The sequence below is a fragment of the Trichomonas vaginalis genome, chromosome V, assembly GCF_026262505.1.
Source record: "Trichomonas vaginalis G3 chromosome V, whole genome shotgun sequence".
In the NCBI taxonomy this organism is placed as follows: Eukaryota; Parabasalia; order Trichomonadida; family Trichomonadidae; genus Trichomonas; species Trichomonas vaginalis.
The window spans coordinates 9,420,330-9,440,216 of record NC_067207.1 but is presented as its reverse complement, the minus strand read 5'-3'; the positions used below and the strand labels follow the sequence as shown (position 1 = coordinate 9,440,216).

At 29.9% G+C, this 19,887-nt stretch overlaps 11 protein-coding genes across 11 annotated transcripts, besides 4 other annotated features; 6 read left to right on the top strand and 5 right to left on the bottom strand.

Annotated features, from left to right (window-relative positions):
• Positions 1-27: 27 nt before the first annotated feature.
• Positions 28-1,188, top strand: TVAGG3_0306290 (uncharacterized protein; the record flags this gene model as incomplete). Its single annotated transcript, XM_001325354.1, has 1 exon — positions 28-1,188. One exon carries the CDS (start codon positions 28-30, stop codon positions 1,186-1,188), a length of 1,161 nt encoding a protein of 386 aa, XP_001325389.1.
• Positions 1,189-1,333: 145 nt separating this feature from the next.
• TVAGG3_0306280 (sperm-tail PG-rich repeat-containing protein) lies at positions 1,334-2,090 on the bottom strand (the record flags this gene model as incomplete). Its single annotated transcript, XM_001325353.1, has 1 exon — positions 1,428-2,090. One exon carries the CDS (start codon positions 2,088-2,090, stop codon positions 1,428-1,430), a length of 663 nt encoding a protein of 220 aa, XP_001325388.1.
• Positions 2,091-2,351: 261 nt separating this feature from the next.
• On the bottom strand, positions 2,352-3,791 carry TVAGG3_0306270 (armadillo (ARM) repeat-containing protein family; the record flags this gene model as incomplete). The annotated part of the gene is made up of 1 exon (XM_001325352.1): positions 2,352-3,791. One exon carries the CDS (start codon positions 3,789-3,791, stop codon positions 2,352-2,354), a length of 1,440 nt encoding a protein of 479 aa, XP_001325387.1.
• Positions 3,792-4,449: 658 nt separating this feature from the next.
• TVAGG3_0306260 (uncharacterized protein) lies at positions 4,450-5,440 on the bottom strand (the record flags this gene model as incomplete). The annotated part of the gene is made up of 1 exon (XM_001325351.2): positions 4,457-4,990. The coding sequence occupies one exon, from the start codon at positions 4,988-4,990 to the stop codon at positions 4,457-4,459; it is 534 nt and encodes a 177-aa protein (XP_001325386.1).
• Positions 5,441-5,682: 242 nt separating this feature from the next.
• On the bottom strand, positions 5,683-6,614 carry TVAGG3_0306250 (Rab subfamily of small GTPases; the record flags this gene model as incomplete). Its single annotated transcript, XM_001325350.1, has 1 exon — positions 6,041-6,613. The coding sequence occupies one exon, from the start codon at positions 6,611-6,613 to the stop codon at positions 6,041-6,043; it is 573 nt and encodes a 190-aa protein (XP_001325385.1).
• A 1,452-nt stretch (positions 6,615-8,066) lies between these two features.
• On the top strand, positions 8,067-8,372 carry TVAGG3_0306240 (winged helix DNA-binding domain family; the record flags this gene model as incomplete). The annotated part of the gene is made up of 1 exon (XM_001325349.2): positions 8,067-8,372. The coding sequence occupies one exon, from the start codon at positions 8,067-8,069 to the stop codon at positions 8,370-8,372; it is 306 nt and encodes a 101-aa protein (XP_001325384.1).
• Positions 8,373-9,705: 1,333 nt separating this feature from the next.
• Positions 9,706-9,742: a mobile genetic element.
• Positions 9,706-9,742: a terminal%2Cinverted (terminal inverted repeat of Banshee-A3 transposon ID:TVAGG3_0306230).
• Positions 9,743-10,911: 1,169 nt separating this feature from the next.
• Positions 10,912-10,949: a mobile genetic element.
• Positions 10,912-10,949: a terminal%2Cinverted (terminal inverted repeat of Banshee-A3 transposon ID:TVAGG3_0306220).
• A 207-nt stretch (positions 10,950-11,156) lies between these two features.
• Positions 11,157-12,414, top strand: TVAGG3_0306210 (positive regulation of cell cycle G2/M phase transition; the record flags this gene model as incomplete). Its single annotated transcript, XM_001325348.1, has 1 exon — positions 11,330-12,100. The coding sequence occupies one exon, from the start codon at positions 11,330-11,332 to the stop codon at positions 12,098-12,100; it is 771 nt and encodes a 256-aa protein (XP_001325383.1).
• Positions 12,415-12,680: 266 nt separating this feature from the next.
• TVAGG3_0306200 (uncharacterized protein) lies at positions 12,681-13,028 on the bottom strand (the record flags this gene model as incomplete). Its single annotated transcript, XM_001325347.1, has 1 exon — positions 12,709-13,023. One exon carries the CDS (start codon positions 13,021-13,023, stop codon positions 12,709-12,711), a length of 315 nt encoding a protein of 104 aa, XP_001325382.1.
• A 37-nt stretch (positions 13,029-13,065) lies between these two features.
• Positions 13,066-14,101, top strand: TVAGG3_0306190 (uncharacterized protein; the record flags this gene model as incomplete). The annotated part of the gene is made up of 1 exon (XM_001325345.1): positions 13,786-14,031. One exon carries the CDS (start codon positions 13,786-13,788, stop codon positions 14,029-14,031), a length of 246 nt encoding a protein of 81 aa, XP_001325380.1.
• A 592-nt stretch (positions 14,102-14,693) lies between these two features.
• On the top strand, positions 14,694-17,431 carry TVAGG3_0306180 (proprotein convertase subtilisin/kexin-related family; the record flags this gene model as incomplete). Its single annotated transcript, XM_001325344.1, has 1 exon — positions 14,734-17,316. The coding sequence occupies one exon, from the start codon at positions 14,734-14,736 to the stop codon at positions 17,314-17,316; it is 2,583 nt and encodes an 860-aa protein (XP_001325379.1).
• A 670-nt stretch (positions 17,432-18,101) lies between these two features.
• Positions 18,102-19,509, top strand: TVAGG3_0306170 (uncharacterized protein; the record flags this gene model as incomplete). Its single annotated transcript, XM_001325343.2, has 1 exon — positions 18,118-19,509. One exon carries the CDS (start codon positions 18,118-18,120, stop codon positions 19,507-19,509), a length of 1,392 nt encoding a protein of 463 aa, XP_001325378.1.
• Between the last annotated feature and the right edge of the window lie 378 nt (positions 19,510-19,887).

The following is a 19,887-nucleotide window of genomic DNA, read 5'->3' as shown; positions in this document are numbered from 1 at the left end:
TTTTGTACGTTTATTTTTTTGTCCAAAATGCAATTTGAAACATACTTTAAAGCTACAGAAGAAGCATTTGCTCAAGAAAAGGAAGCGGCTTTAGATAAAATTCTTGGATTAAAGAAATGCTGGCAAGAAGTTCAGGAATTAGACAATAAAGTCATCGAAAAATGCAATCGAATGAGTGAAGTTAAGCGATTAGTGAATAAAAGTCACATGCAAATATTGAGAACGAAGGAAGAATGTCTCCAAATGCAGTTGAAAAATGCTCAATTGCGTTTCCATGTTAGACAATTACAAAACGAAATTTTTAGACTTTTACCTTTTTCACATACACAAGTTCCAAGTACAGAATATATAATGTCTCTTGATAGAGATGTTTTTAAAGCCCAACAGCATTCAACAAAATCAGAAGCTGATGAAGAGCACATGGTTGAGATAAAGAAACTGCACAAAATGTGGTCTGATCTTGTTGCTCTTCAGAAACGAGTATTTACTGAAGAAAAAAATCAATACGAAGAAGATGCAGCACAATGGAAAAAATTTTCAACAGCTGTAGAAAACCAATCAAAAGCTACGCATAAAATTATTGACACTTATCTTAACCAGATCACAATGGGTTATGGAAGTTTGAAGCGTCAAGATGACGAAGACCAAGAAAAGCAAAAAAATTTTATTCAAGAACTCGAAAAGAAAATTAATAAGCTTTCAACAAAATCAAAGACACTTACTGTATCCCTTGAGGCAAAGAAAGAAGCTGATAAAAAGAAAACCACACGTATTTCAAATAAGATTACAAGAGAACTTCAAAGAAGAATTCAATCTTTGCAAAACAAAAATGGTGATATTATTGAAGATATGCAAGATGAAAATGATGATCTTTATGAAAAAGAAGACATCCTTTTGGATGATCTTGATGAAATAAATGAGAAGATTAAAAAGTATCAATCTGAAATAGAAGGTTTAACAGCTGAAGGTGAAGAACGTCTCGAAAATCTTGAAGCCCAGTTAAATGCTTTAATTAGTGCTGCATCGGGTATCAATATAGTACCAAAAGATCAGCATGTTGCAATTGTTGGTGCTGTTGCTGCAGCTGTGAGCATGCATGGTTGTTCAGCTACCAAAGCCGAGAGGACCAATACTCAATTAGAAAACTTGCGATATAGGTACGGATTACAAACTCCTGTTTATGATTAATATTATTCTTTCTTTGTATGAATTTTTGTTGTTTATTAGTTAAAATACATTCTTGTTTATTATGATATAATTTATTTTTTTCTTATACATGTATATTATGTGAAACTCATATCACTTTTCAGTGGTTAATAGAAGTGTGTTGTCCGAAGAGTCGTAAAAGTAATTTAATTTTGTAAACAAAAAAAAAAGATTTTTATAAATATTCCGATGTGGAAAATAGAAATAAATGTTGGGCGCGATTAGATTAAGTTAATATCATCATCAGCGCGACGTTTCATAGTGTATTGAGGTCCACTGAGTGTTGAACCCAATTCCTTATAGCCAACACCTGGTTCTGGATCCTTAGACTTAGGTCTAATATGGAAGATTGGCTTTGGAGCTGAAGCAAGTACAGATTCAAATCTTGGAGCGTAAGCGCCAGGACCTGGAGATACTGACTCGGCGTACTTGAAGTCGTGTGTACCTTTCATCTTAATTCCTTTCGCTCCTGTAGCATCGAATGAATGATCTCTGAGAGAATAAGCAGCAGGACCTGGGCCTGGAGTTATTGCGTGATCGAGGGATGTTTGTGATTTTGTTTTCATACCATTGAAAGTGCCGAATGAATGATGCCTGCTTCCTGCTCCGAAAGAAGGCGGAATATATGATGGACCTGGGGTTTGGAATTTGTTTGTTAAAAGCTGTGTGCGTGCTCCGAGTGTTATCTTCGGAACATTGCCGATAGTTGATGGGAGTTTTAACATACGTGTATCGTCATAAAGAACTTTATCTGAAGGACGACCTTTTAATTTGATTGTTGTTGTATCTAAACGACTTTCAATGTTATATGCAGCGGGTCCGGGTGTGCCGCCTTGGCGTTTTGAAACGTGAGCTATCAGCGGATCCCTATTAAATCCTTTCATCCCGTCTACAGAAAAAACGTATTCCTTCTGAATTTGTGATCGGTAACGCGGCAAAAAAAATCTGAAGAAAATTTTTCATGATTTCACAGTCTATTTTTAATTAACATATCATTAGTAATCTATATATGATGAAAAATCGGATTTTGCTTTCCTCAAAATTTTTCATACATCAACGCATACTAATGCGAGAAATCAATTATATAATAGCTCTTTATTACAAATATTTTATATTTACATACAACAATTAAGAAATAAATAATCTTATTCTGGGTAAACCAGGTTTATAAGATTTTCGGCTGCTTGGCTAACAGAGTCACTATCAGAATCGATTAATTTCTGAACTTCTTCGTGGAATGACTCATTCGATGAGACAGATTCTGAAAATTTCGGATTATTTGAACAGTATTCACCAATTGCAATGAGCATGTTCGTCAGTGTATCATCTGAATATCCCTCTAATTTAGATACAACTAGATCAGTGAATGAGCGTTGCACTAAAATTTCTGCAAGTTCAGGATCGTAAAGGTTTTTCATCAATGTAAAGAGAGGGTTAATCGATCTGTTATGTATTTTAAATGAATATCCATAGAAATTAATAATAAGAGCATCCAAAACAAAATATTTTTTCATTAATTCATATCTTTCTAAAAGTAAGTATTCTATGATCTTATATAGATGTTTGGAGCCAGAATACTCAAGGCAGATACTGTTTAAATTCGTTGCAAGATAATCAAAAAAGGATTCAGGTAAATAACTTAAATCTATAGCAAATACAATAGTTTTCCACATTGAATCTGCATATTTAAGTATATCTTTTGTATTTTTACCTAAATAATGTAACTTCGAACTCATTTCAACTAATCTTGGAATTAAAATTGGCAAATCGAAGTTTGAAATCATTTCTTGGGATCTAAAACCTTGCTTGTAGACTAAACATATTGTTGAGTAAAAGCATGGCTCGAAAATTGGTGTTTCAGGCAACGGTTGATTTTTTTGTTCACAATCTAAAATTTCGTAGTAAGATATTGGTAAATGTTCTGTAATGAATGCAAATATATGAATAAAAGCAATCAAATTTTCATCATCAACATATGAAAACAAAATTTGTAATAAATCTAAAAGACTGTCTATATATTGTGGTTCGTATTTATTTGTTGATAGTTTTTCGAACGGCATGCTCTCTAATAACTCTAATGCAATACGTTCAAAGTGATTTTCTTCAAATAAAGGAACAATTATCTGCCCAACCTCATTCAATTCAAGAACATTGATGAGTATTTCGAGTATTAAAAACTTTGCATGTATTTCTCTGGTTCTAAGGAGTTCAAATATTTTTGGAACATTTTCTTCATTAAAAAAGTCGATAATTTGTGTAGAATCTGCATGAGAGATAATATTTCTAAGCATTTCAAAGTAGATGATCGTAGCTCTGTTGCCAAATTCGTAGTTTAATGCGACAGCAAAAGTTTCCAGTACAGAATTTTCTAAAAGTACTTCTACGGGTACGTGTCCAAAGACGTAAAACTTAATATTTTCGAGTAATGCTGATGCATCTATTCCTTTTTTAATATCAAGAGTGATTGCAGCGAGATTCTTTAGCGCAGTTTGATATCTATCTGCATTACCATCATATTTATTTCCATTTAATTGCTTTTCAATTGGCTGGTCTTGAGCTTGTTCACCAAGCTTATAATTATCCATTTTGAGCACAAAATAAATAATGAATAAAATAAAACACTAAGCCCATGGCTCATATTTACATAAATTTTTAGTCATGTTTATTATAAATTTTCAAAATTTGTCTTTCAATCCAACAGCACTCTGAAGGATAATATTATATGTAACAATAGATATGATAAGATATAGTCTATGCATGAGATTACAATTGCATATTTAATGAAATTGCGATTTGTTATGGAACAAATGTCTCAGGGAATTGGAACTCTCTACATTACTTCTGAAAGAAAGAAAATAGAAGCGAAAAAACTTCTCTCATTTCTTTTCTAATGTCAGAAATGTATAGAATGCTGTATATTGTTAATTAGTGTATCACTATTATCGTTGAAAATAGAAACCATTGGTGATTTAAGGATGCACTTATGCCCATCTGACTTTAATTCAAATTTTTGACAGCGATCATGAATCAGAATTGAATATTAACATTAAATCCAAATTAATTATTAAAAATAACCAGAAGTTTGCTGATAAGATATATTTGCAGCTTCAATGTAATTATAATATACTTTGCAGGTATTCATTATGTAATGTTCTGAAGCTATGATGATTCAAATATAAAAATTTGGCGGTAGAGAATATATTTGATTATTATTTAAAAAGAAAGTATATATTATTGAGTGAGATTTTATTCAAGAACAAGCCGAAGCTATCAATGCAAATATGGAAACAAATTTGATAGGTTTTTTAATGTAAGGAATATAAAAATCATCTTCCTTTTCTTCTTCATTTAGGTCTTCTGTTGGAATAGAATTCTTGAAAAGAGGACAACTTGAAATATTTGTGTTCTTAAAAATTGGACTTGTTCTTGTTGAAACTGTGCTATCTGTTGTTGAATTTTCGAAAGTCATTGTTGCTGAACTTACTTCAAATATGTAAGTAATTTCATTCTCAAGGATACAACAATAACTCATGATAAGATCAGTATTAGTATAAATCAAACTACCACCCGATTTAGAATCTTTATTTCTTATATAATTACATGAAGAAACTTTAAACTTTGAGGTTGATGATGAATATTTACTGTGGTAATTAAACCAACCAGATGATTGATTGTTCTCGATAACATTTACACAAGTGATGAATGAATCAGAGGTAATATATTGTGTGGTATAACCTCCACTAGAACCTTTGACTCTATTTTGTGTAATGTTGCATTGATTCATGATGCAGAATCCATAGCACGTGAAAAATGGAATTCTGCAGTTTTGTTCTGAACTGCCGCAGTCGTAAACAATGGTTTCATTTGCATGATTTTTGTAATCTGCCTTTGGTGAAACGTTTATATTAACTGCAAGTCCATCTCCTGTAGTTATTGATTTCGTATATGTATTCTTTGCTTGAACAATCTGTCCTTTGTAGAAAAAGTAGAGGGATCCTCCACCTTGTGCTCCAGACGAACACGATTCGAAGCTATTTGTTGTTGCATATGTTTTAACATCATCATTTCCTGATGAAATTCGAACTGCACCATTTGGACTTAATTCATGAAAAATACAACTTGAAACAAAGTATTTTAAATTGTCACTTCTCGAGAACTCGGTTCCATCATTAAGATGAGCTTCATCATATCTCGATCCTGGGAATACATCATCCCAGGATATTGAGAAATGATCAAGTCATTTGAAAAATAATCGTAAAAAAAAATCAGAAGATTTTGAATCGATTTCTATTGCTTGATGGTTGTTTAATATCTCAACCACATGGCTAATGTCAATTGTTATATGGTCGATGAAATTTCTAGCTGTTTAAAAGCTTAGGTTTTTAAAATTTCTTCAAATTTAGACTCATCGAAGAAACTTGACAAATGAATCAAAATAAGCTTAATTACAGAAGATTTGTATTGCAGTTTCATGAGGAAATTTATGAATCCTTATGAAATTTGAGAGAAATTTATAAATCTGTTTCCAAAGAGAGCTTATTAATAGTATTAAAATAAATATAAGATGTACACACCTATTATAAGCTGTGTTTGGATGAACATTCCCAAAAGATAAAAATTTGATATAAAAATTCAGAATCTGTATGTTATATTGGATAATTTTGAAAGAAAGTTTGTATGTATCTAGTTTGCATATTCTCACGGCTTAATTGTGTCTTTGTTAAAATCAAAATTTTCAAAATTTCATGATTTTAATGATTTTATGAATTGCAAACAATAAAAATACGTAAATATGCTTAGTATTGAGTCTAAATTGTATTATTTCATAGTAAGATTAAATTAATAAACAACATTTGGATTGTTTTGGTACTTCCTTTTGATATTCAACTGCTGCTTCCCTGCTTGTATTGACAGCGCTAAATTTGTGAGAATCATCTAAGGAACTCAACAAAGATTCAAAAACTTCGTTGACATTTAAATTTCTTAGTATTGATCCTGAGAAAACATTCATACGATCGTAAGTTTTGAGTAGATATCTTTCAATTTTCTCGTAATCAGGACAACGATCAATTTTGTTGCCAAAAAATACAATGTGTTTATCACCACAGAACGATATGTACTTACCAAGGCTGTCAATTGTTGCTGGATTTGTATAGTCGAAGATAATAATGTATCCAGTGATTTTATTCATAAGTTCGTTGTTATTAAGGATGCTTTCGAGTGTGTCTATTTCTATAATTTTCATGTTAAAGGTTTTTGTGTTCGGTTCTACTGTTACTTCGGCCATTGATATTCCAACTGATGGATTGTAAGATTCGTCACATCTTTCGTTAATATACATGTTTAATAGTTGCGTTTTTCCAACTTCGTGATCTCCAACAACAGCTATATAAACAGTTTGCGCCATGGATTCAAAAAATTTTTAAAAAACGTGTAACGTGCTGTATACATGGGTCGTCTTTTTTTTCTCAAGAGACTACACCATATGTATATATATAAGGAGAATCCTTGTTTGTACATATCATCTTGAATTCTTTTTGTATGTTTTTTAAAAATCAACCATATTTCATTAGAGAAAATGCTCATTTGGAAAGTTTCGATAGTAAATATGGCATATGTTGCAATAGATATGAATAGATGCTATCATAAATCTCATGTTTCCCTAGATAAATATTTGCAATCCTAATTTGGAAGAATGCAATTAGAATAAGGGATAAATATAAAAGTATCTATTCATTATTTATAATATCTCTTGATGTGCGCATTAATGAACATTAATTTTTAAATAAAATGTCATGAATCCTTTAAACACTTTGATAAATTCTTAGTTTCATGATATTCCATGAAATCTGTGAATAGTCCATAATATTCTAATGATTAGAGAAATTCATTCAAATTAATCATAAATATGCATATTTGAATGTATCAATCAATTACACTCCGATTATTATTTACATCCATTAGCTATTGAATGTTTGTTAGAATAAATGTGTTTGAATTTGGAGAAATTAGACATGCAATGGCTTAAATATTAAGAGATTCGTTATATATGAATTATCTAAATTGAATTTATTTGATGCATATTATTCATATTGAAAGTAATGGTGAGTGAGATTTCATTTGAAGGACAGACAGTAAAATAAACTAAAAAGGAAATGAAAAATAAAATTTGTATGAATAGTATTGATATGTATTACAAATAAATTGAAATAAACTTTAAAATTATCGAAATCATCATTGATTTCATTAAATTTGAAAATGGTCACGAGGAATTTATAATCTATATTCGAACAAAAACATAAGAATCGAAGAAATCTAATAATATCAAGAATTCGAAATTGAGCAATTTGTAATTGAATTTTGAATAGAGTATTTTCGAGAAAAAAAGGAAATTCAAATATTATTGATAATATATGGGATGCTAAAAACTGCTATCATCTCAAAAGTGTATTGAGATTTCTGAAGATCGTAAAATATTTATCCTTTCAATTTATTTTTTAGCGGTTTGAGTGTTTTTCAATATCATTTGGAATCGAAATATAAATATAAAAAGGAATATAATTTAGGAAAATCAAAATTGTGAGCCATCCATCTCACCAGAAATGGATACCGATAGTAAAACAAATTTTCAAAATCATCAAAATTTATTATTTTGAGTATTTTGCTTCCTTATATGATAAGTAATTATATCTATCCAATCCATATCAAACACATGGATAACACATTCAAAATTCATGACGCTAGGATAAAAATTGAATACCTAAGCGTTATTCGTCTTATCAAAAATTGTGAACTAGCGAAATATCGGTTCTCAAATTTTGTGAGCTATCTACATAGGGTTAATAACATCATTTTTCAAGATGAATTACTTCTATTACCAACCAGTTCAAATGGTCCCAATGATTCAACCCCAGTACACTGCTCCAACAACCACAGATAACTTTAGAACTTCTATCATTTACTTTGTTGAAACACTTGATAGAGAACCAAAGCAGAATTACACAATTACTCAGTTATGCACCCGCTTTGGATTTCAGAGAAGACGTTTTTATGATGTAGTTAATGTTCTTGAATCAGCTGGTTGCTGCCAAAAAACAAATGTTGATTGTTTTGTATGGCTTGGCTTGAATAATGTCAAGAATCATCTTCAATCACTCAGCAACTAAGTTAATCAGATCAATGCAGATGCAGATCTCAATGATATTTTTCAAACTGGAGATTCTGTTACAATTTCCAATCTTACAACTCAATTCCTTCTTTCATTCCTTGCATTCAATCGTAATGCCTTAGATATCAAGCAAATCAGCGCTTTCTTATCCAGAAATAATAACCGCTTCAAAACTACTCTTTGCAAGCTTTACCAGATCTCTCATATTCTTGAGGTTGTAGGAATCATCTCAAAGACCATGATTCCAGGTGAAGTTCATCTTAATGAACAATACTTCCCAGACATCAAGATTAACAAGGCAAAGACCTCTTTAGACATCGAATCCTTACTTAGTAGACCTGTTGAAAATCTTTGAAGCAGTTTATTCTCAGATAGATGGAATGTTTTCAACAAATTCCACGAAATGGCACTTCCAAGAACACCAATTATGTTCTTCCCAACACCAATATCTGCATAATTTGTTTAATTTTGTTTGTAAATAGAGTTTATATGTATTAATTCCTTAAATTATTTGTCGATAATTTTTATTTTGATGAAATGCTATCATTATTCATAAATTTCTGAAAAAATCTGTCGAATTCTGGATGTTCCTCATGTATATTATTACCGAGATTTTCCAAAAAAAATTCGAAAATAATAAATTTACAAGAAAAATTGGTAAAATTCTTATTAAAATTGAATTTTTGAAAAAAATTTGGAATTTTCTCGGAAAATATTCTCTACGAACATTCATAAAAATTCAACCTTATCAATATTTCTCAAACAAATAATTTCTAATTTCATTATTTTTCACAATTATGATCTTTAAATCAATGAATACTCATTAATTCTGCTTAACCACCATCATAAAAGCCCTCAACATTGTATATAAATTAAATATGCCTTGGTCACAACAATTAAATAGCAAAGTGATGGAAAATATATTCGCTTCTATAGATGTTTGTATCTAATGACCAAATTCATAAAATAGATTTACTAATTTATGAAATAATTATAGGCTATTGATCGGATTTGAATATCTTATTCATTTTTACGATTTTGATACAAAACATTTATCACAGTTTAAAGACAGAACCCTTTCAGATGTATCTTCATTCATATAAAGAACAATGTTTGGTAATCATAAAATGAAAAGATCGTGTTTCATATTACCGCAAAAGATTTTTTATGAAAATGTTATATCTATAAAATCATTTAACAATTCTTACCATATTTCCTCATAACGTTAACTCCAGGAACCATCAAATAATCATTCGATGAAGTATTTGAAAGTTTTGTGTTTGAATTTTGTGACTCAATAAATCAATTTATTTTTTTAGTGGAATAAACTGTAATAAACAGAAATTCATCAAAAGTGACAGCTCTCAATTTTTTGACATTTGTAAATTCTAAATTGAATGAGAAAAATGAAATAATACTAAGCATAATACAATATTCTAGATTTAATTATAATTAGGAAAGGGTTAGTTTTGAGAGTACTTTTCATAGGCATATAGAATGAAATCTTCTGAAAAATAATATCACATAAACTCATATTATTTTCTAATATATAACTATTTTATATAAAAATCAAATTCAATGATCTTAAAAGCGAAGGATAAACCTCAAAATTTACGAATATAATGAGTGGAATATAATGCTTATCTATCATAAAACCATATGAAATATCAATTTTTTGCTTTACGCCTAATTTTGACGACAATTAGCAAAAAATGTTAAATGTTAACACTCAGTCCATTTGAATATGAAAATAAAATTGACTTTGATTAAATGTTTTATTTATCATGCAATTCTTCTTGCGACCAAGATTTGAATAAAAGTTCAAAAAATAAGATAGCTTAAAAAATAATATACGGTAGTGTTTACTAATAGATGAATAGTATATAAATTCTATTAAAATGGATTGATCCAAAAAAATATATAAAATTTGATCATAAATAAAATCGTTTTAAATTACTTCTTCATTTAAATTATAACAATTATTTTTGTTTTATATTTTTTGGATCAAATCCATTTTAATAGAATTTATATACTATTCATCTATTAGTAAACACTACCGTATATTATTTTTTAAGCTATCTTATTTTTGAACTTTTATTCAACTCTTTGGTCGCAAGAAGAATTGCATGATAAATAAAAACATTTAATCAAAGTCAATTTTATTTTCATATTCAAATGGACTGAGTGTTAACATTTAACATTTTTTGCTAATTGTCGTCAAAAATTAGGCGTAAAGCAAAAATTGATATTTCATATGGTTTTATGATAGATAAGCATTATATTCCCACTCATTATATTCGTAAATTTTGAGGTTTATCCTTCGCTTTTAAGATCATTGAATTTGATTTTTATATAAAATAGTTATATATTAGAAAATAATATGAGTTTATGTGATATTATTTTTCAGAAGATTTTGTGTTCTTCTTCAAAATTTTACTTTTTTATTAAAAAGAATCTTTACAAAATATACATTTACTTTAATTAATATTTAAAAACGTTCTCTATCAAAAGTTCCAAAAATTCAATATTTTAGCTTTTCTGAGGTGTCACTTTTGATGAATTTCTGTTTACAACAAAACATATCTCTTTCTCATATCACTGTTTCTTATTATTGTGAATGATTATAATATTCAAGGGGATGTTTATGACATATTCAAAGTTTCAAGTCAAAAAATATCAATATAGAGACAATCAAGAATAAATATTTATCAGTTTTTTTCTTTTCAAGTGTCATAACTTTCCAGATCATGGTTCGATCCGATTTTTTATTAAAATATATCAGCACCATACCCATCAATTCCAATTCTGCAAAAATAATCTAATAAAATTTTCATAAATTCAAATCACAAACTTGTGTAAACTGTATCGTCCACTGAATTCCTGAATAAAAAGTCAATGAAAACTATATTTTTGCACAACCAATATTTATCACAATATCTCCACACAAATTATTGTATGGCTGAATTCAATCAGAATTCAATGTGGCCACCATCTGATACGTGTGCCACGCATTCTCAGGATTTACTAGGAAATAGAGGCTTTGGAAGTCTCGACCTACCACGTCCGAATCTTGATGACCAGTTTGATAACGATAATTTCGATCCTATACCTAGAGATGCATATTTAATGCCATTTTCACAGAAAAATAATAAACTGGTGACAAAAATCTCACCTGCTGAGTTCGTAAAGATACTTTCTGCTTCTTGCCCGATGAACTACGACAGAGTCATCATCTGTGATTGCAGATATCCCCACGAGTTCAAAGGGGGCCATATACTAGGAGCTTTTAATATTATCAGATATAAGCAACTTTTTGATTTGTATACTAAATTCAAAGATCAAAATGTATGTGTAATATTCCATTGCGAGTTTTCTCAGAACCGAGGCCCCACTTGGGCGCAGATTTTCAGAAAACTCGACAGAGACGAGAACATGTCTCGCTACCCGAATCTTTCTTTTCCCGATGTTTTCGTACTTGAAGGCGGATACAAAAAATTTTACAAGGAATATCCTCAGTATTGTATCGGTGGATATACGCCCATGGATGATGACGGTGTACCTGATAAATCAATCCTGAAAAGAGCCAAGTCTGCATATGAGTTTGAAACTCGTGCTCATCTTGGCCTTAGAACACCGCCATGCCCGAAGAGAGCTAATTCGACAATACAGTTCGATACCGTTAAGCTCAGTCACTTGCTTTTCTTTAATAGTCAGCCATCCAAATGAATTTGAATCACGTTTGTTCGTGACATTTTCATGAAGGAGATACACTGAAAAATATGTCTTATAAATGTAAATATCATTTTACTAAAAGTTGGTTACTTTTCTAAATACCTTTTTTTTACAATAGCTATTGAGCAATTTTAAATCGAAGGTATTTCAGTGACCAATTTCAACTCCAATATGCTGAAATGGTGTAGATTTCATTAATAATGCATTCGTAAGCCAATATTAAGAAGAAAACATAGATCTAATCGCCAAGCCAAATATATGATCGAAATGAGTGAATTCGCGTACAAGTAAGTTTTAATTCAAATTGTGTACATATCTACTGAAAAATGACTTGCTTTGAAACAGAAATTATGATGAATGAAATAAAATATTCGGAAGTTGAATAATTCGTAATCATTGCAATAACGCAATGCCTAGGGATCTTATTTTTGGATTGATCTATAGGCGTTCACTCTTTATTGCTTCGGTAACAATTGCAAATCACAAATATCAAAACATATATATGAAAATTTTTCTTCTTGTGCAATAACAAAAACATTGGCATTAGGAAAAAAAGTCAATTAGATAATTTTAAGTTTTTAATAGTAACAAAAATAGTATATTTATTTACCAAGATAATGCTTCCTCAGCTTTATTTTGACGAATTCAAATCTTTTAAGGTCATTTTCTGATTCAAGTTGGTAATTATAGGATAAAAGAACGGGTTGCTTTAAAATTTGTGTCAAAAATACTGCTAACTCATCAGAAGGAGTGTCTCCAATCAAGTGTGTAACCGAATTTGATGGCATTGAAAATGAAAGATCTGAAAAATTTTTAGCATTTGGGCCAATGAAGATATAAATAGAATTTCCGAACGTAATTGTTTGGACATATATCTTTTCATCTACAAAATCCAGGAGAAAATCAGTGCTTTGCATTAAAACAAATGATCAAAAAGTGACAAATTTTGTATATTTTAGCAATTTTCTATGAGTGTTTGGGTTCAGTGTATTGAAGCAAGAGGTGTACCATGTCCAGATCCTGATGATATTATTGATCCATATGTATTATTTAGAATTTCAAGTTCTCCTGCAACTCAACGCACTAATGTCATTGATAATGAAACAAATCCCGAATGGAATCAAGAATTGACATTTCCATTAGCAAATCTTGCAACAGATGTGATTTTTGTTAATATTTATGATAGAAATGTTTTTGGACAAGATAAAGATCTTGCAAGTCTGGAAGTTCACATATCCAACCTTGACACAAATGAAGTAACTGATAAGTGGTTTGACATGATTTCATTGTTTCCCAATCACATTCCTTGTCAAATTCATTTGATTCTGAAATTTATTAATGGACCTCCAATGGTTAATCCAATGATGTATCAGCAAGGAATGATCCCTAATCCTTCAATGATGCAAGGAACACAAGGAATGAACTCCATGGTTGGAAATCCAATGTTTCCTCAGAATCAGATGCTTTTTGGCGGTCAGACACAGATGCCTCAGATTATGCAAAACATAAATCCCCTATACTCACCATACAAATATAGAAATAACCAAATATAATAAAATTTTTGTTTGTATTTCTTTTCATAAACCAATGTTTTTTTCAACACATGACATGTACTTTCAAATTCCAGCAAATAGGTCCTGAAGTAGAATTTTTGTTGAAATTCCAAAAGTGACAAATAAATGAATTCATTTACAGAAATAACTAAGGAAATAATTGGCCAGTCAAAACAATTTCTTCGTGAAAATGCCTTACAGTTAGGAGGTCTAAGCGCCGTTGCTGCGACGCTCTTTACATTCAACAAACTCACTGATATGAGAATTCGCGCGTTAGAAAATCAAGAAGAGCTTAGAGAACAACAAGCTGTAGCACTACTTAAGCAAAAATTACCATTATCCGTCTTAAGAAAGTATTCATTATCAAAGTGATCAGATTTACTTCAGAAACAATTACATTTTAAGAGCGTTCTGAAAAAGAATCTCATTGTTTTTTATAGATTTATATAAACTATTATGTTTTTTAAAATACAATTTTCGATTTTTTTAAATCACAACTTGTTTGCTTATTTGAGATAAATCAGTACTATTTTTGTATACGTTGTTCCCTAAATACTGATTAAATTTTCGCATTCTTTTAAAATATTAGTTTTCTCTTTCCTAAAACATCATATTAATATACTTCACATAAAATATCAAGTAAAGCTCTGTGAGACATCTTTTGTTATGTTTAAATTCCGCTTAATTTTTACCTAACGTTAGAATTATATATCACAGGTCACATAACGGTTACTTCACGAATAATGGGAAATAATTTGTCAGCTGAAGGGTTAAAAAAATATCGAAATTGATTTGCAAAATTATTGCAAGATAAAAAAGTTTTGCTGTATGAAATCTGCCATTTACACTTGAAAAACCATCGATCTATTAATATTAGGAATATTTTCACTTGGAAAAATTGACCTTTCAATTTTGATTGGAAGTGAAATGATTAATAATTTATCAAAATTGCGATAACACAATAAAAGAATATCCCTGAATCTTACTGATTAAGAAATTTGAAAGGCACGATAAGCACTCTGAATATTGAATTACTTAGGATCACAACCAACTTTTTGCCAATTTTTCTAAACAATGCTTTTCTTTTTACAATTGAGAATTGAACCAGAATGGGAATATCCAATGATAAGTGATGGGTACATAAAAACAGCATATAAGATTACCAATGTATTTTATAATGTCAGCGAAAATTTAATGTTTAATCCATATTATCCAAACAAAAAGTGGGATACCATAGCTGAATACAATGTTACATCACCACGAGATGCTTCAAATCTTCGATTTTTGTTCATTGGACTTGGTTTCAATAAAAATGATACTCGGTTCACTAAAAATTATGAAAAAGAGCATGATATTGGAAACAGAAGTATTGGAGATATAGCTGACGGATCCAGACTATCTGAAGCAACAGCATCTATCTCAATTGGTGTATTACCAAATTATACAATACTCGATAATGCAAATTTCAGCTATTTTTGGATGAACAACGAGGAAGTTACAAAAGTCGATGATTTTTTAACCGAATTTGCTAAACTTACCAGTAATAATTCAGACTTTTTATTTGATATCATCGTTATGTCTTCAACTCGCGGCCTTTTCCTTATTGATCAAAACGAATCACTACTCCCATATTACCGATTTGACAATTGGGATTCCACAGTCGAAAAAATTATTAAAGCTAATAATACAAGAAAGAGCAATTTTAGTCCCATCGTTATATTCCGTGCAGGTGATGAAGGTGTTCTTCCAGTAGATGCCCAATACAATACTTTGAATTATCTTCCCAAAACTTTTTTGATCGGATCAAGTGCTGCAACCAGAGGAAGTGCTTTCTATTCTCAATGGTCATCAGGATTGCTTGCTGTTGTCCCAGCAGGAGGCCATGATACGTTAACTTTTGGATTATCAAGATTTTATCCAAGCATAAATGTGGCCAAATCAGAGATAAATAAAGACAGACCAGGATATGGATCCAATATTGGCACTGGTATTTTTGCTGCCGTCATTGCCATGATGAAGATTAAATATAATCACACGAAAATCGATTACAGAACAGTTTTATACATGGTCGCATTAACATCCACAGTCATTGATGATGAACATCCTATGTGGGTTAACAATTCCGCTTCAATTATGTATAATCCAGCATTTGGCTACGGAAGAATCAATTTAGATAAGCTTCTAGATGATGAAACATTCAACGAGATTAATAATCTTAAAGGAGATCTCGTTAAATACACAGCTTATACTAATTACAGCAAACAAGCAACATATCTTAAATTTGCAGGTGAAGAAGACTCCAATTTTACATTTAATTTTCCTGAAAATACTAACATGACTAGAGTAGAAACAGTTCAATTCTCTTTTTACTTAGAAAAGAGATTTTATTCGGATATCAACATAAAGATTGTAAGTCCCAGTGGAACAGAAGCAATTATCAAACAAGGAGGAATAGGAGAAGTAAAAGGTTTGAAATTCAAAATTTTACCTAAATTGGAATATGTCATTTTAAGTCGTGAGTTTTTAGGTGAAAAACCAGATGGAGATTGGAAAGTATATATCAAACATTGGAACTATATTCCAGTAGACAGAATCTGGGGAATGAAACTGAATTTCACAGGTTCAAATAGTCATATAAAATTAGCGGAACATAATAAACAAAGTAAGCATGAAAAGAAACCATATGTTCATGATAACAAAGTAAACATCAAATTCGCTGATAATTTACCTGATAAAACACCAAGGAAATGTATGGAATTACAAACAGTTACATTGAATTTAACAGATCTTGGTGATTTATATCCAGATAACATCAGTGGAATAGGTACTGTTTATTTATCATATTATCTTAGAAATGTTTTACCTGATGGAAATAAATCAAGTAGAATATTCGATCTCAGACCAAAAAGAATCAATTATTTAAAACTTATTGAAAGCAACTATATAACAAATTATTCATTTGTTGCACCATGTATTCTCAAGAATAACTCTCAAATAGTTATGGGAGTAAGAAATATTTTTACAAACAAATCAATTGAAACAGAAAAATTTAATTTAATCAATGATCACAAAATTGGTTTAATTAATGTAGATGAATATGATCATTATACCAATCAATCAATGGAGTTTAATTACTCTTTTCATGAAGATTATTTTCCAGAACATGGAAAGCCACAGTTTCTTCAAATGTCAATATATGATTTAAAGAAATGGGAACCTATTTACGCTTATACATATGTAAACAATGGTTCAATATATTTTAATTTCAGTACATTAAGTAGAACTGTTAAGAAAGGAGTTATTTCATTATCAGCAATGACAACTACACGAAAATGTTCATCAATTATTTATCCATTCAGAAAATATTTAGAGCATGAAGTACCAGATCCAAGACCGAAGAGGCCATTTAAAGTTCGAATTTTATATCAAGATGATGAATCTTGCAACTATGATAGTACATCCTTCATACAATATCCGACAGGTATCTTTGAACGAAGAAGTGTTGCAGATTACAAATACTATGTTGGCGAAGGCATTAACAGATTTGAAATTTCAATTCCAATTGTTATTCACGCTGCTGCAATTGCTATTGTTATATTTTTGGCAAACTTCTTCAGGAAGAATAATGATGCTGGTTCTGGATATATTAAAAAATAACTCCAACGAATGAAAGATTTGTCTTGATAAATTTTCCTAATCCATGTTTTCTTTGTTGTTAGTCAGAGCTATTTCTCTGACTCAAACTCATTTTGTATATGTTTTAAAACCGAAATATGTTTACAATTTTTTCAGCTAGCTTTTTTTTTGAAAATTTGAGCGTTTTTAAAAAACTGCCGTTTGTTCAATTGAAATTAATCTTAACAAAATGAACTTTTTCACCGCAGAATATTGCGAACAATAAATAAATTTCATTCTCTGCTTAGAGGAATGGTTAATTTTTCATGTATTGCATATTTCACTTAGGGTTAGTGATCATATTTTGTAAAGCTCTCAAAATTTGTCACAAATTCAATATTTTTTTTTAAAATATTTGATAATATTTACCTCACTCTATATTGCAACTTCGGCTAAGTTTTAAATCAACAAATTCACTTTAAAACATCAAATCTCATACTAAATATCGGATTTCAGGTTCAGATTTTTCTTATTAAATCTAATTTAAAGCTGAAATTCGAAAAAAATGTTTAAAAATATCATAAATAATTTATAGGCTAATATAAAATTTAGATAAATGCTATCCAATATGATGAAAGTACTGCTCGTGACATACAAAATACTTTTTTTTTTCACACTAGATGATTTTTGAATTAGGAACAGATTACGACTGGTTTATATTATAATCGGCATTTTGTTAATTCAATAGATGTATTTTCAAATAGATTCCATAACTATGTGTGGTATTCAGGGAATGGTTCATTACTAACAATCGGAAGCGGCCGTCTTGACGGTTTAGTTCCAATGGCCGAAAGCTTTGATATAGGCGCACATAACTATTATAATCTAATTTATGTCTATTGTATTGATAAAGGATTTGCCTATCAGCTTGGAACATACTATAAAAGTGTTCCTCTTAGAGAAACTTTTCCAGGAACTGTTAAAAATTATTCTAAATTTGAAGAGAAACTAAAAAAAATTCTTTATGTTTCAAATGAAATTAGAAAGGAAAGATTTTTGGGTTGCCATGGTTATTCTCCAAGTTTAAATGGCAGTATTGATTATTTGATAGATGGTGCTAGAAAACGTAATTTAGCAACTCAATTATTGATTTGGAATACGATTCATGGCGGTGGTATAGTTTCAAGAGATTTTGATTGCAACGTGTATTATGTTGGGGTTGGGACAGAAAAAGAAATCTATCTGAAGGGAGAATATAGTGATGTTAATAATGAACTCCCTGAAGATGTTGCAATTATTGATTTTAAAGAATTACATATGGGTATAGAACCTCATATGTTGCTTTCTCATATTTCTATTACAAGAACCATATCAGGTTATGGAACTCCTATTATTGCAGTTGATCCTTCAAAATATACAATGATATCACCATATGTTCTTAGAATTACATTAGAGCAATACAATGATAATTTTGGCCATCCTCAATCTAATTTATATACAATTAAATATGGAAACTTCCTTATTTTTAAGAATCAGACATTAGGTGGAAATTTCAAACTTTCTACTTACGTAGTCGGTCAATACGATAACGATCCTAATGGAAAGGTTCCTTACGATGTTGTTCGTTTATACAATGAAATAATGTATAAGGCAGATAAAATGAGAGATCTTCCAGAAACCACATTACAAAAGAAAAGTTTTAGAATCATTTTACCTAGGACGTCAAAAGAAACATTTTATAAAGGAAGTGATGGATATTTTCATTTGAAATATTTTTTGACAGGAAATGGAATATCTAATCAACCAAATATTTCAGAAGTGTCAATAGATTATATAGCAAATGGTTATCCTGTAACAGACCAAAATGGAACAAGAATTAAAGTTCCTGAAAGTTCATATGAATACAAGTATGTAAGAAAAATTGATTTAAACTATGAGTATGTTTTAAATATTATAGATCAAGCAGTGATAGATCGTATTTTTGAATATAAATTAGGTTTAGATTTAAAAGTTACAGCAAGAAATATAATGACTTATGAATTCATGGGATTGAAAGGTTATAGTCGTGCATCCCAAACAATGATTTCTTCCACAGAAATCATATCAAATACGGATGCATATGCCCATATTTTAATTAACATACCAATGAAAATATCCAATCCCATGGAAAATAACATAGTTGCTTTGTTGCATATGTTTAAAGTTGTGAGAAGTTTTCATTTATTAATACCATAAAAATATAGTGTTGAAACTCGGTTTAATAAACATAAATGTTTCAATATAAACTACAAATTTATCATGTATCATGTAAATTACAAGAAGGATAACATCCAGAATATAATCAGTACAAATATCTTTGTTCTTATAAGGCAAGAACTTACAATATGCATAGAATTTAATTATTTGTTAAAATCACATTAAATATGTCTTAACAGTATGATTTTGAAAGTTAAATTGTAAATCATTCAAAATTTTAATTTGGAAATTCATATTTAATTTTAATGCTCATCGATTATTTGAAGCTAAAAATGATTATTTCTCCATTCTGATCAAGCTTTTCTATAGATAATATTCAAAAATAACCTTAAGATATCAGACGTCATCTTTATTATG